Source organism: Trichomycterus rosablanca, chromosome 6 (assembly GCF_030014385.1).
Source record: "Trichomycterus rosablanca isolate fTriRos1 chromosome 6, fTriRos1.hap1, whole genome shotgun sequence".
Lineage (NCBI taxonomy): Eukaryota > Metazoa > Chordata > Actinopteri > Siluriformes > Trichomycteridae > Trichomycterus > Trichomycterus rosablanca.
Window position 1 is genome coordinate 50,362,749 of NC_085993.1, and position 14,415 is coordinate 50,377,163.

A 14,415-nucleotide genomic window follows, 5' to 3' on the forward strand; every position below is an offset into this window, starting at 1 on the left:
AATGCAGTGTGATAGTGAGGAGGAAACAATGCAGTGTGATACAGTGAGAAGGAAACGATACAGTGTGACAGTGAAAAGGAAACAATGCAGTGTGATACAGTGAGGAGGAAACAATGCAGTGTGATACAGTGAGAATAAAAAAAGCTGTATGATACAGTAGGAAAGAAAACAAAGCAGTGTGCTACAGTGAGGAGGAAACAATGCAGTGTGCTACAGTGAGGAGAAAATGATCCAGTGTGATACAGTGAGAAGGAAACAATGCAGTGTGATACAGTGAGGAGGAAACAATGCAGTGTGATACAGTGAGAAGGAAACGATACAGTGTGACAGTGAAAAGGAAACAATGCAGTGTGATAGTGAGGAGGAAACAATGCAGTGTGATACAGTGAGAAGGAAACGATACAGTGTGACAGTGAAAAGGAAACAATGCAGTGTGATACAGTGAGGAGGAAACAATGCAGTGATACAGTGAGGAGGAAACAATGCAGTGTGATACAGTGAGGAGGAAACAATGCAGTGTGATACAGTGAGGAGGAAACAATGCAGTGTGATACAGTGAGGGGGAAACAAAGTTGTATAATACAATGAGGAGAAATAATTAGTATGTACAGTATGATACAGTGAGGGGGAACCAATGCAGTGTGATACAGTGAGGAGAAATAATCAGTATGAGGAGTATGGTGCAGTGAGGATAAAACAAAGCAGTGTGATACAGTGAGGAGAAATAATCAGTATGAGGAGTATGATACACTGAGAAGGAAACAATTCAGTGTGATACACTACGGACGAAACAATGCAGTGTAACAGAGTGAAGAGAAATATGAGGGGTATGATGCAGTGAGGAGGAAAGAAAGTATGATGCAGTTAGAAGAAAACAATGCAGTGGAGGGGGGAAGAGCAGTATGTTACAGTGAGGAGGAAACAATGCAGTGTGATACAGTGAGAATAAAAAAAGCTGTATGATACAGTAGGAAAGAAAACAAAGCAGTATGATACAGTGAGGAGGAAACAATGCAGTGTGCTACAGTGAGGAGGAAACAATGCAGTGTGCTACAGTGAGGAGGAAACAATGCAGTATGATAGTGAGGAGAAAATGATCCAGTGTGATACAGTGAGAAGGAAACAATGCAGTGTGATACAGTGAGGAGGAAACAATGCAGTGTGATACAGTGAGAAGGAAACGATACAGTGTGACAGTGAAAAGGAAACAATGCAGTGTGATAGTGAGGAGGAAACAATGCAGTGTGATACAGTGAGAAGGAAACGATACAGTGTGACAGTGAAAAGGAAACAATGCAGTGTGATACAGTGAGGAGGAAACAATGCAGTGTGATACAGTGAGGAGGAAACAATGCAGTGTGATACAGTGAGGAGGAAACAATGCAGTGTGATACAGTGAGGGGGAAACAAAGTTGTATAATACAATGAGGAGAAATAATTAGTATGTACAGTATGATACAGTGAGGGGGAACCAATGCAGTGTGATAGTGAGAAGGAAAATGCAGTGTGATACAGTGAGGAGGAAACAATGCAGTGTGATACAGTGAGGAGGAAACAAAGCAGTGTGATACAGTAAGGAGGAAACAATGCAGTGTGATACAGTGAGGGGAAAACAAAGTTGTATAATACAATGAGGAGAAATAATTAGTATGTACAGTGTGATACAGTGAGGAGGAAACAATGCAGTGTGATACAGTGAGGAGGAAACGATGCAGTGTGATACAGTGAGGGGAAAACAAAGTTGTATAATACAATGAGGAGAAATAATTAGTATGTACAGTGTGATACAGTGAGGAGGAACCAATGCAGTGTGATACAGTGAAGAGGAAACGATGCAGTGTGATACAGTGAGGAGGAAACAATGCAGTGTGATACAGTGAGGAGGAAACAATGCAGTGTGATACAGTGAAGAGGAAACGATGCAGTGTGATACAGTGAGGAGGAAACAATGCAGTGTGATACAGTGAGGAGGAAACAATGCAGTGTGATACAGTGAGGAGGAAACGATGCAGTGTGATAGTGAGGAGGAAACGATGCAGTGTGATACAGTGAGGAGGAAACGATGCAGTGTGATACAGTGAAGAGGAAACGATGCAGTGTGATACAGTGAGGAGGAAACGATGCAGTGTGATACAGTGAGGAGGAAACAATGCAGTGTGATACAGTGAGGAGGAAACAATGCAGTGTGATACAGTGAGAAGGAAACAATGCAGTGTGATACAGTGAGAAGGAAACAATGCAGTGTGATACAGTGAAGAGGAAAAAATGCAGTGTGATACAGTGAGAAGGAAACAATGCAGTGTGATACAGTGAAGAGGAAAAAAATGCAGTGTGATACAGTGAGGAGGAAACAATGCAGTATGATACAGCAGGGCTCTAGAGTGCGACCTAATTTCTCAATGGTGCGACTAAAAAAAATATCAGGTCGCACCGGTGCGACCAGGCGTCCGAGGGAGAAAAAAAAAAAACAACAGACACACATTAGGCCAATATCATGGTCTAACCCAATCAGAGATAGTGAAGGGCGGGACAATATTGTAGCGGTGATATGTGAGCGACATTCAGCTCAGCCAATCAGAATGCAGCACCAGGTTTATACACGTGCGTTTGGACTCGCCGGATGTCCCCAGAATGGAAGTTCGGGTTCTGGAGCTCGGCGGTGTAAAGTGTTGTAACGCTCACTTAAGTCCTGACTAAACAGTTAAAGTGACTCGACCCTGCCGTGTGCCTTTATTCCCACACCTCCACCACCGCACAGCAAAAGACCCGCAGCATCCCCACCGGACAGCGGCTAGGTGAGCCGACCCTCTACAGTAGCAAGGGGCTAATGCTAGCGAGTAAAGTGGCGCGATAGTGAAAGTAAAAACACGACAATATTTTCGTTAAGTAAAATATAAAAATAACTAAAAGACCAAAATATATTAGAATACATGTAGTCAAAATACACAGTGAGTGCACCGCAAGCGATTTTGGGAATCTGTGTAAAAGATTCAGTAAAGCCGATAATATAATGCACTGCATTTAAGATTACACTCTAACACACACACAAACATATACATATAATTTTAAATATACACACACATATAAATAGATATACACACATACATACACATTTACTCTATTATTTTTATAATTTTTATAAGTGTGCTATAATTAGTCTGTAATACTATAATTAACTGTAAAGAAGACCATGGCCGGCAATAGTATATTTGTGACTGGTTCTAATACATTTCGAATTGAAAGGCTGGAAAAGCCCAATGCATCTATAAAACACATTACATGCCTCGATAAATGCACTGCCCAAGTGTCCCCCTCTCCCCACTGCCCTTCATTGTCAGGCAGCAGCAAACAGATCATCAGACGAGGCCATGTTGACCAGATTGTTAGTTATTTCCAAGTCAATATTGCCTGTATGGACAGTGATTTAAAAAATAAAATAAAAAAGTGAACCTGTAAAACTGCGGTGTTAAATGCGATGCGGTCGAAAATTTGGGTGCACCTAACTTTTGTGCTGGTGCACCTAAGAAAAAAAGTTAGGTGCACCAGTGCAACCAGTGCAAAACGTTAGTCTAGAGCCCTGTACAGTGAGGAGGAAACAATGCAGTATGATAGTGAGGAGGAAACGATGCAGTATGATACAGTGAGGAGGAAACAATGCAGTATGATACAGTGAAGAGGAAACGATGCAGTATGATACAGTGAGGAGGAAACAATGCAGTATGATACAGTGAAGAGGAAACAATGCAGTATGATACAGTGAAGAGGAAACAATGCAGTATGATACAGTGAGGAGGAAACGATGCAGTATGATACAGTGAGGAGGAAACAATGCAGTATGATACAGTGAGGAGGAAACAATGCAGTATGATACAGTGAGGAGGAAACGATGCAGTATGATACAGTGAGGAGGAAACAATGCAGTATGATACAGTGAGGAGGAAACAATGCAGTATGATACAGTGAGGAGGAAACGATGCAGTATGATACAGTGAGGAGGAAACAATGCAGTATGATACAGTGAGGAGGAAACAATGCAGTATGATACAGTGAAGAGGAAACGATGCAGTATGATACAGTGAGGAGGAAACAATGCAGTATGATACAGTGAAGAGGAAACGATGCAGTATGATACAGTGAGGAGGAAACAATGCAGTATGATACAGTGAAGAGGAAACGATGCAGTATGATACAGTGAGGAGGAAACAATGCAGTATGATACAGTGAAGAGGAAACAATGCAGTATGATACAGTGAGGAGGAAACAATGCAGTATGATACAGTGAGGAGGAAACAATGCAGTATGATACAGTGAGGAGGAAACGATGCAGTGTTATACAGTGAAGAGGAAACGATGCAGTATGATACAGTGAGGAGGAAACAATGCAGTATGATACAGTGAGGAGGAAACAATGCAGTATGATACAGTGAAGAGGAAACAATGCAGTATGATACAGTGAAGAGGAAACAATGCAGTGTGATACAGTGAGGAGGAAACAATGCAGTGTGATACAGTGAAGAGGAAACAATGCAGTGTGATACAGTGAGGAGGAAACAAAGTTGTATAATACAATGAGGAGAAATAATCAGTATGTACAGTATGATACAGTGAGGAGGAAACAAAGTTGTATTATACAGTGAAGAGGAAGCCAAGTAGCCAGTGCTGTTTAACAAACTCCAGGCTCCTTTTATGCAACAGTGGGTTCCGTCCTGCCACTCTGCCATAAAGGCCCGACTTATGAACCATCCAACAGGTTGTAGAATCTCATCACAGGACATCTGAAGCTCTTTTGGACTGTTGGGTTCATTCTTACCTCCCTGAAGCCCAATTTGGTCAGATGGAAAACTCCAAAAACTCAACTCTGTGCCAAGTGGTTTTAATTTCGATATTATTGACGTCACTGTGGTCCTGTGAATAGTGGAAACCTCGGATATTGTTTTATCGCTCTGCATCGGTCAATGCCTTACTACAGAGAGTCCACAGCGCAGCTTAAATTGTGGACCAAGGTGCGTCACCATCCAAAGCTGTACTTCAATCGATTTTTAGACGTGTCTCAAGCATAATAAATGAAAAAATGACGAGCAAAATATGGAGCAAAATAGTCCCTGTTGTACAGTGCATGACCCATGTAGGACATTTAACCAGCCATAAAGCTTTAATTTTATTACTTTAAATATCCAAGCACAGGCTACAGATTGTAACAGTGATTGAACCTAAGAAGCATTGTTTTGGTAAATAATTTTGGGTGCCTCACCTTTAACGGGCAGGTTACTGCTCGCCCGTCGTGTTTACCTTATTTAAAAGTAAAACATTTCTTTTGTTTCAGTGAAACTTGTCTGGCAACTGACAGGAACGGAATAACCAGAATGTAGGGCCAAATTTTAACACTGTATTTACACACACACACACACTCATACCCTTCCTCTGGAACCGCCTGGCCCAGCGTGCGACACTCTCTCGGCGTGTACAGCACTTCAATATCATCAGGGGGAAACTCGATCAGGTCTCTCAGGGGCCCGGATTCGATAACGGGCGGGTGGGTGATCAGATACTCTTCAAAGTCCACCGGCTCCACCGTCTCAGTCAAAGGCACCTAGAGGAGGGAAACATATCAACAAATACATTGTGAAGCCCAAATGACAGCAGCCCCCCCCCCCCCCCCCGCCGCCGCCGCCGTTTACTCACTACCACGGTACCTTTACTATAACGACCCAGTTTAGTCCCTCACATCAACCAAGTTTGTTTGTTTGCTCGATTCTTAACGCCATGTCAGCTGCTATGGCCGTTATCAAGCCTCATCATCTCTAAAAAGTCAAAGTCGGGGTCTTGCAAAAATCTTGCAATTTAGTCATTTCCAATTCCCGACTGTGAACCTGCTGCTTGGTTGTTGGGTCAAACTTACCGAGTTGTTGGCTGCATGACCTCCCATGTGGAGATTTTTGAGGAGTTGAGGGGAGCCCCCATACTGACCAGCGATCTGCTTTCTCACCTCTGAAGCTACAGTCCTAAAAAAAAAAAAAAGGCAGAACAAAGCCCATAAATGATCTGTATCTAGATCATGCAACTTAGAGTGCATTCGCATGAGAAGGTGTCGTTGTTTCCTGTGGAGTGTAGAGGACTTTTACCGCGTTGGGCTCAAAATTCACCTGATTGAACTTTCACCCAGTTTAAAATACTGTATTTGTGCTTATCTTTTATTTATCTAAATAATGAATGTCCTTTTATTTCTGAGGTGGGTAAAAACTATGCAAAACAGTGCTGCACATTTCCCTTTTTGTGTAACAAAAAAACCCCGAAATGAAATAAATCCCACATTAAATAAATAAATGAATAACACAAATAAAGAAAGTCTCCTCACATAAATAAATTCGGCTGGAAAATTCCGAACCTGGCAACCCTGTAGTGACGTCAACCAGGCGAGGTGAATAGCGCCGGCGCCCTCTGCTGTTTAAAGTGAACATCGATCCATTATACGTGTAAACCGATTTGAATCGTTACACACGTGAATCGATTTTTAACTGTCTTGTGGTGCATCGTTACATCCCTACAAACAAATTAAACCACGTTAAGCTTCATTTTTAACGTAAAGCGTTTTAGACTCTGAAGTTTTAGAAGCTGATTCTCACCATTTCTCAGAAGCTGGAGCTGTAACACGAGTTTAAAAGTGAAACAGGGAGGAGAATCCAGATAAACACAGATACACGTGGAGCTGTGACACTGGATCTGACGCTTATTCCACATTAACGCAGATTCGTCTCATATTCGCACTTTGATGACGTTTTACGGCACCGCTCAAGCCGAGCGACAGTTTGTGCCGTTTTTATTTATCCGAAGGCTACATGCATGAATTTCACATACAAAACAGTCCTAGTAGGGCTGGGCGATATGGATCAAAAGTAATATCTCGATATATTTTAGCTGAATGGCGATATACGATATATATCTCGATATTTTTTCATCCCATAAGGTAATAACAACAAAAAACTTTTGAGACAAAGCTACATGTTCCAAATTTTTTACAGGCACTTTTAGTAACATTCATGCTGGGGAAGCCTCACACAGGAACTATTTTTCCTTAAAAAAAAGAACTATTCTAAGAAAAAGTTTTCTAACGTCTCGCCTGTCCTGTAATGTGAATTACAAGTATATTGTCTGGCCCTTTAAGAATGTTAAGTGCACTACAGGGCGCAGGGAGCGAGTGTGTAGGGAAGATAACAGAAATTTACCGTTTCCGACTGTGCTTGTGTGAGCTTGCGTGTTTTGCACTGAGCTTGTATGACATTAAAAGTAGCGTTCTCGTTAAACCCCACTAACATGTTTGGACTTTATACATTGTTTTACATCACCGTCGCCACAACATTACCATTTGTATTTTTATTTTTTTATACCGTATAGAACTCAGTTCTGTAATTCAGGCAGAACTAATCGTTCATGTTACCGTGTACCTATTACGTTATTTAATGCATTTTATTCAGCGTTCTGCACTTTATTATTATTTAACAGCTTTATTTGTTGTTTAATTGCTGTTTGTTCCTTGTTTACTGCAGTGTTAGTTCGTGCAATTTTATTAATTTTTGGTTGTTTATTGGCCGACAACAAGAAATACTATAATAGAAGATGAATAAATAAATGACGTGTCGGACGTCGGGATATCATCCAGTATAAACTAACATGATCACGTACAACATCCAGTACAGAAATCCCCATAATGTTTGTTTTTTACAGATAGAGCAAATACATGCACATCACATATACAAACACAAGAGTCAGAACAACAGGAGACGCACCGCTACGTTATTATTACTTTCTCAACACTCGCATACACTGTTTATAAATAAATACATGCATGTCAGCGCGTGCATTTCCGTTTTCCAATACTGGTTTTTTTAAACGAATAACGACTCGTTTTCTTGTTTTTCAACTTTGGGATTTGAAGTGAAAATCGAATGAGCAAAGGTACACGGAGCTGGGTGAGCTGGAACCTTTTGTCTGGACTTGTTTTCGGCGTTCTCTACAGAATACATTATTCTGCTGCTCATCTGACACTTTGAATCTGAACCATCTCCAAATAACTGAGCCATTATTATTCTTTTTACTAAGCAGCTCCTCCACCGTCGCCATACTATCATGGAGTTTTACTTACAGATACGTGTTCTGAGGGCAGAAAGGATCGGCGGTGGGGCGGGCGAGGGGTGAGTTGTGTTCAGTGAGGGAGAGGGGCGGGGCAGGTGAACATGTGCAGAGACAGACTGGGAGAAGAGAAAGACGAACTGTCGGATCTAACTGGAACGCAACATCTATATCGATATACGAGATATTGTCTTATCCTATATCGCGTATGAAAATATATCGATATATTATAAAATCTCGATATATCGCCCAGTCCTAGAGTCCTAGAAGAGTTACTGTTTTCTAGAGGTACATATTCCGGTGCAAAAAAGTAAGGTCTACATTCAACAGCTAACGAGTCAAAAAGTAAAATAGATGGCTGACGTTTGTGGGTTTTTAAGCACTCGTGTGGGGCAGCTAAGGCATCACGGCGATGAAGTTTCGGACAACCGCACTTAATGGACCACCAGTGCTCCCCCGCCTTTGCGTCCGTTAAATTGAGGTTCCACTGTATCTCATTAAAGAAATCAGACATGCAGCCCCTGGATCGAAGCATCATCACTATACAATAATCTATATCTAACGTACTATTCGTCATCCCAACATAACTCTTACTTCAGAGCACAACTAAAGCAGGGAGTCTGTAATCTTGTGAGACTTTAATCAAGCCGTACGAGCCCTCGATCACCACAGCCATAAATACTCCCATATGGAGCAACCCAGCCCCCAAAAAACGTTACTTCATGGGTTTAAAAAGGTAAAAACACGCTAGCACAACACAGCCTATGACGGCTTTATAGTATTTGTAACCTGTAATACTTTTCATTATCCTAACAATTGGTATCTTGGGTTCATCCTGTCTGACAGTGAGGTGTTGTGTCTGATCCACTCATACCAGCACAACACACACTAACACACCACCACCATGTCAGTGTCACTGCAGTGCTGAGAATGATCCACCACCTAAATAATACCTGCTCTGTGGTGGTCCTGTGGGGGTCCTGTGGGGGTCCTGACCATTGAAGAACAGCATGAAAGGGGGCTAACAAAGCATGCAGAGAAACAGATGGACTACAGTCAGTAATTGTAGAACTACAAAGTGCTCCTATATAGTAAGTGGAGCTGTATATTTTATAAAGATAGTAGTGGTTTAGCAGATGCAGTAAGCTGAGCCCTGTGGTCAGTCACACCAAGTATTTAGAAAAAGCCAGTACTGAGACAACAAATACCACATGATAAACTGGAGAGACCCAGATGGTAGCCCTTGTCCGAACAGTGAGGGCCAACATAGCCAGTTAACAACACGTTGCTGGTGCCCTTGTTGATTCTGTACAGTCCTTTATTTAGACTGGACATTCCTCAAACGGGCTGAGAAGATTAGCTCGACAGCCGTGCGTTCACCGAGACACTTTCAATTCACACGTGGATCAAATCCTACCGTAAACAAGGACTGCAGATACAAATCAAACAGAAGTAATAACATGTAGATTCTTATAAACAGCATATACAAATATATAAGTATAAACATAACATGTCAGTAGTGCTGGGCGGTGTGACGGTATATTCGGTATGGATTTTTCATATACCGCCAAACCGTAGCACAGTTAATACAACAGCTGTGAGCTTCAGTAAGCAGAAAATCATATAATATTGTTCATCGCTAAAAGTGCTATGGAGCGCCGTGCTGATTAGATACAGCTCACGAGTTCGCCAGGTACCGTTAGTATGACAGTGTTAACAGATGAGAGAGGTTTCCTCAAAAAACAGATGGAGGATGAAGAGAGGGTGACCAAATATGCACCGGAAGAACCTGCCAAAGAAATGACGTGTGTGGGCAGTTTAGAACAGACTAAAGCACTAAAGCAGAGCGATAATTAAAACTCCGGATTCCAGGTTTGTCTTACGGGGTGAAAATACTTCAGGTCAGTCGATAATCCAACGTTATAAGTGACCTGGAGGCGGAGAGATTTAAAGTCGTCCACTTTTCTACGACAGACCAGAGGTCAAGCTGTACAGTGGAGTTTACAAACTCCTTGCTTCTACTCTCACTGTCCATGTTATCAGCTCCACTTACCATATAGAAGCACTTTGTAGTTCTACAATTACTGACTGTAGTCCATCTGTTTCTCTGCATGCTTTGTTACCCCCTTTCATGCTGTTCTTCAATGGTCAGGACCCCCACAGGACCACCACAGGGCAGGTATTATTTAGGTGGTGGATGATTCTCAGCACTGCAGTGACACTGACATGGTGGTGGTGTGTTAGTGTGTGTTGTGCTGTGCTGCTGGACTGAGAATAGTCCACCAACCAAAAATATATCCAGCCAACAGCGCCCGGTGGGCAGCGTCCTGTGTCCACTGATGAAGGTCTAGAAGATGACCGACTCAAACAGCAGCAATAGATGAGCGATCGTCTCTGACTTTACATCTACAAGGTGGACCGACTAGGTAGGAGTGTCTAATAGAGTGGACAGTGAGTGGACACGGTGTTTAAAAACTCCAGCAGCGCTGCTGTGTCTGATCCACTCATACCAGCACAACACACACTAACACACCACCACCATGTCAGTGTCACTGCAGTGCTGAGAATCATCCACCACCTAAATAATACCTGCTCTGTGGGGGTCCTGTGGGGGTCCTGACCATAGAAGAACAGGGTGAAAGGGGGGTAACAAAGCATCCAGAGAAACAGATGGACTACAGTCAGTAATTGTAGAACTACAAAGTGCTTCTATAGGGTAAGTGGAGCTGATAACATGGACAGTGAGTGTAGAAACAAGGAAGTGGTTTTAATGTTATGGCTGATCGGTGTATATTTTATAAAGATAGTAGTGATTTATCATTTCACCTCCATATAACGGAATTTTAAATCCATCACTAATCCAAAATCTACAGAAATAACAGATAAATACAGAATACAATTTATTTATAGGAAATAAATGCATTTATAAATGTTGATTTAACAGTATGTCAGTGTCAGTCAGTGGAACCTCTGAATTTAAGGATTTCTGATCGCATCCCTAAAACAAAAGTCTAATCGTATCTAATCATATTATAATATATGTTTAGGATAAATAAAAATACCCCTGTATTATAAAACAAGCCCTGATTATGTGTAAAATACAGCAGGACATGAAGGCAGCATCAGTGGGGTTTTAGGGTGGGTCACCGGGCATCTCTAACTGAAAGCTACAACAACAGTGCTAAAGCTAGCGTTAGCTCCCCCAAACCCACTGTAGGCCTTTATTTGGGAGCCGTCCTCATTTTTACCCGTTAAACATAATAAATAAAAACAGCCCACAGCATAAAACGAACACAGCACGACGACTAACAAGAATTCTGCTTCTCCACAGACATTACAAAATCGTCTTACCTGCTTATTTTCTGGGCGAAGGCGCGGCGCTCAGCCATTGCTGTGGCCGCTGACTGTTAGGACTGGGAGTCGATCCCGAAAAAAGAATCGGTTCTTTAATTTCTGGAATTAGGAATCAGAGAGTCGATTCTGAAGCTTTGGAATCGATTCTGAACAGTACAACGGTTTTCGTTCTCACGAGGGAGCATTAAAATAATAAACAAATAGAAATAATATACAAACAAACTTGATGATAATAAATAAACTCCTTATTGTAATCATACTTTTATTCTTTGGTAGCTTGTATAAACCTTATATGTATTCAAATATACACACAATCGGAAAATACATTCATAAATAATACAGTCATTAATCAATAAATAAAACATAATAATATGTTTGTTTGTTTGTTTATTAGGATTATAACGTCATGTTTTACACTTTGGTTACATTCATGACAGGAACGGTAGTAACTCATTACACAAGATTCATCAGTACACAATATTATATCCAACACAGTCATGGACAATTTAGTATCTCCAATTTACCTCACTTGCACGTCTTTGGACTGTGGGAGAAAACCGGAGCGCCCGGAGTAAACCCACGCAGACACGGGGAGAACATGCAAACTCTACACAGAAAGGACCCGGACCGGATTGAACCCAGGACCTTCTTGCTGTGAGGTGACAGTGCTACAATACAATTTAAGTCCAAAAACAACACATTTAACATGACAAACTATGAAATAAAAATAATCCTGACTTTAATTCCCTGCTGAATGGTGGCAGCGCTCAACTAACATCTGCACATGCGCAGTAGCGCCCGAGCTCAGCAGTGTCAAGTCACATCCTGTCCACCGCTGTATACAATAGAACAGGAAACTAATCCAGCTGTACAATGTGTGAAGTGCATCCGATCATACAAAAGGTCACATGTTTATTATCCTGGCTCGTCTCTACAATCCACAGATCACTAATAATGATATTTCTATGTTTATGGCAGCATTTATTTATTTATTATATTTAACATTCTTGTTACAGAGGATCATATAAACACACTAACACATACTGAGTTTTAAAGTAGCATGTATGTTTAGGAAAATACAAGCAATCTTAATAACATGTGGACATAATTTAGAGTTTATATGAATTCTAAATCTAGTTCTTTTGACAAATGCCCATTTGCATTATTATTCAACCCCCAGTGTCAGCACTTAGTAGACAGACAGACAGACAGACAGACTGATTGATTGATTGGTATATCACTTTATTAATCCCAATTGGAGAGTCACGTATTAGACTTAATACTGTACTTGACTAGTATCCTTTGTCTTGATAACCTCTAATAAAAGATTAATATACATGCAAACCAGCTTCTGATGTTATTAATAAACCTCCACTAACCCGCGTCTGGCCATTTTTCTCAAAAGGAATGCAAAAAACGTCCAGCTCAAGTGCAAAAGTGCAGTAGATTATTGAGGTTTAGTGGTTTTATGGTCTATGTTTCTTGAACTTTAACCAGTCAAAAATAAAGAAAAAAACCCCAAAAGCGAACACATTATTTACCAAACATACAAATGTACACATTGTTTACACTACACACTAGCAAATAAGATAAGATAAGATAAGATAAGATAAGATGCCTTTATTGTCATTGCACAGTGTACAACGAAATTGAGTAGCAATCCAATGGTGCTTACACATACAATAAGTAAAAATAGAAGCAAATATATATATATATATATATATATATATATATATATACAGTGTATCACAAAAGTGAGTACACCCCTCACATTTCTGCAAATATTTTATTATATCTTTTCATGGGACAACACTATAGACATAAAACTTGGATATAACTTAGAGTAGTCAGTGTACAACTTGTATAGCAGTGTAGATTTACTGTCTTCTGAAAATAACTCAACACACAGCCATTAATGTCTAAATAGCTGGCAACATAAGTGAGTACACCCCACAGTGAACATGTCCAAATTGTGCCCAAAGTGTCAATATTTTGTGTGACCACCATTATTATCCAGCACTGCCTTAACCCTCCTGGGCATGGAATTCACCAGAGCTGCACAGGTTGCTACTGGAATCGTCTTCCACTCCTCCATGATGACATCACGGAGCTGGTGGATGTTAGACACCTTGAACTCCTCCACCTTCCACTTGAGGATGCGCCACAGGTGCTCAATTGGGTTTAGTCCATCACCTTTACCTTCAGCTTCCTCGGCAAGGCAGTTGTCATCTTGGAGGTTGTGTTTGGGGTCGTTATTCTGTTGGAAAACTGCCATGAGGCCCAGTTTTCGAAGGGAGGGGATCATGCTCTGTTTCAGAATGTCACAGTACATGTTGGAATTCATGTTTCCCTCAATGAACTGCAGCTCCCCAGTGCCAGCAACACTCATGCAGCCCAAGACCATGATGCTACCACCACCATGCCTGACTGTAGGCAAGATACAGTTGTCTTGGTACTTCTCACCAGGGCGCCGCAACACATGCTGGACACCATCTGAGCCAAACAAGTTTATCTTGGTCTCGTCAGACCACAGGGCATTCCAGTAATCCATGTTCTTGGACTGCTTGTCTTCAGCAAACTGTTTGCGGGCTTTCTTGTGTGTCAGCTTCCTTCTGGGATGACGACCATGCAGACCGAGTTGATGCAGTGTGCGGCGTATGGTCTGAGCACTGACAGGCTGACCTCCCACGTCTTCAACCTCTGCAGCAATGCTGGCAGCACTCATGTGTCTATTTTTTAAAGCCAACCTCTGGATATGACGCCGAACACGTGGACTCAACTTCTTTGGTCGACCCTGGCGAAGCCTGTTCCGAGTGGAACCTGTCCTGGAAAACCGCTGTATGACCTTGGCCACCATGCTGTAGCTCAGTTTCAGGGTGTTAGCAATCTTCTTATAGCCTAGGCCATCTTTGTGAAGAGCAACAATTCTATTTC

The 14,415-nt window shown here is 41.5% G+C and overlaps 1 protein-coding gene across 12 annotated transcripts in view; it reads right to left on the bottom strand.

The window, feature by feature from the left end:
* The window catches only part of dock7 (dedicator of cytokinesis 7), an 87,803-nt gene extending 76,257 nt beyond the window's left edge, over positions 1-11,546 (bottom strand). For all 12 annotated transcript variants that reach the window (XM_062998028.1, XM_062998027.1, XM_062998026.1 and 9 more), the window contains exons 1-3: positions 11,479-11,546; positions 5,900-6,002; positions 5,415-5,590 (exon numbers count right to left, since the gene is read on the bottom strand). In XM_062998028.1, the coding sequence (XP_062854098.1) occupies positions 5,415-5,590; positions 5,900-6,002; positions 11,479-11,516 (317 nt within the window). In that variant the 5' untranslated portion in view covers positions 11,517-11,546. The remainder of the gene's footprint in view (positions 1-5,414; positions 5,591-5,899; positions 6,003-11,478) is intronic.
* Between the last annotated feature and the right edge of the window lie 2,869 nt (positions 11,547-14,415).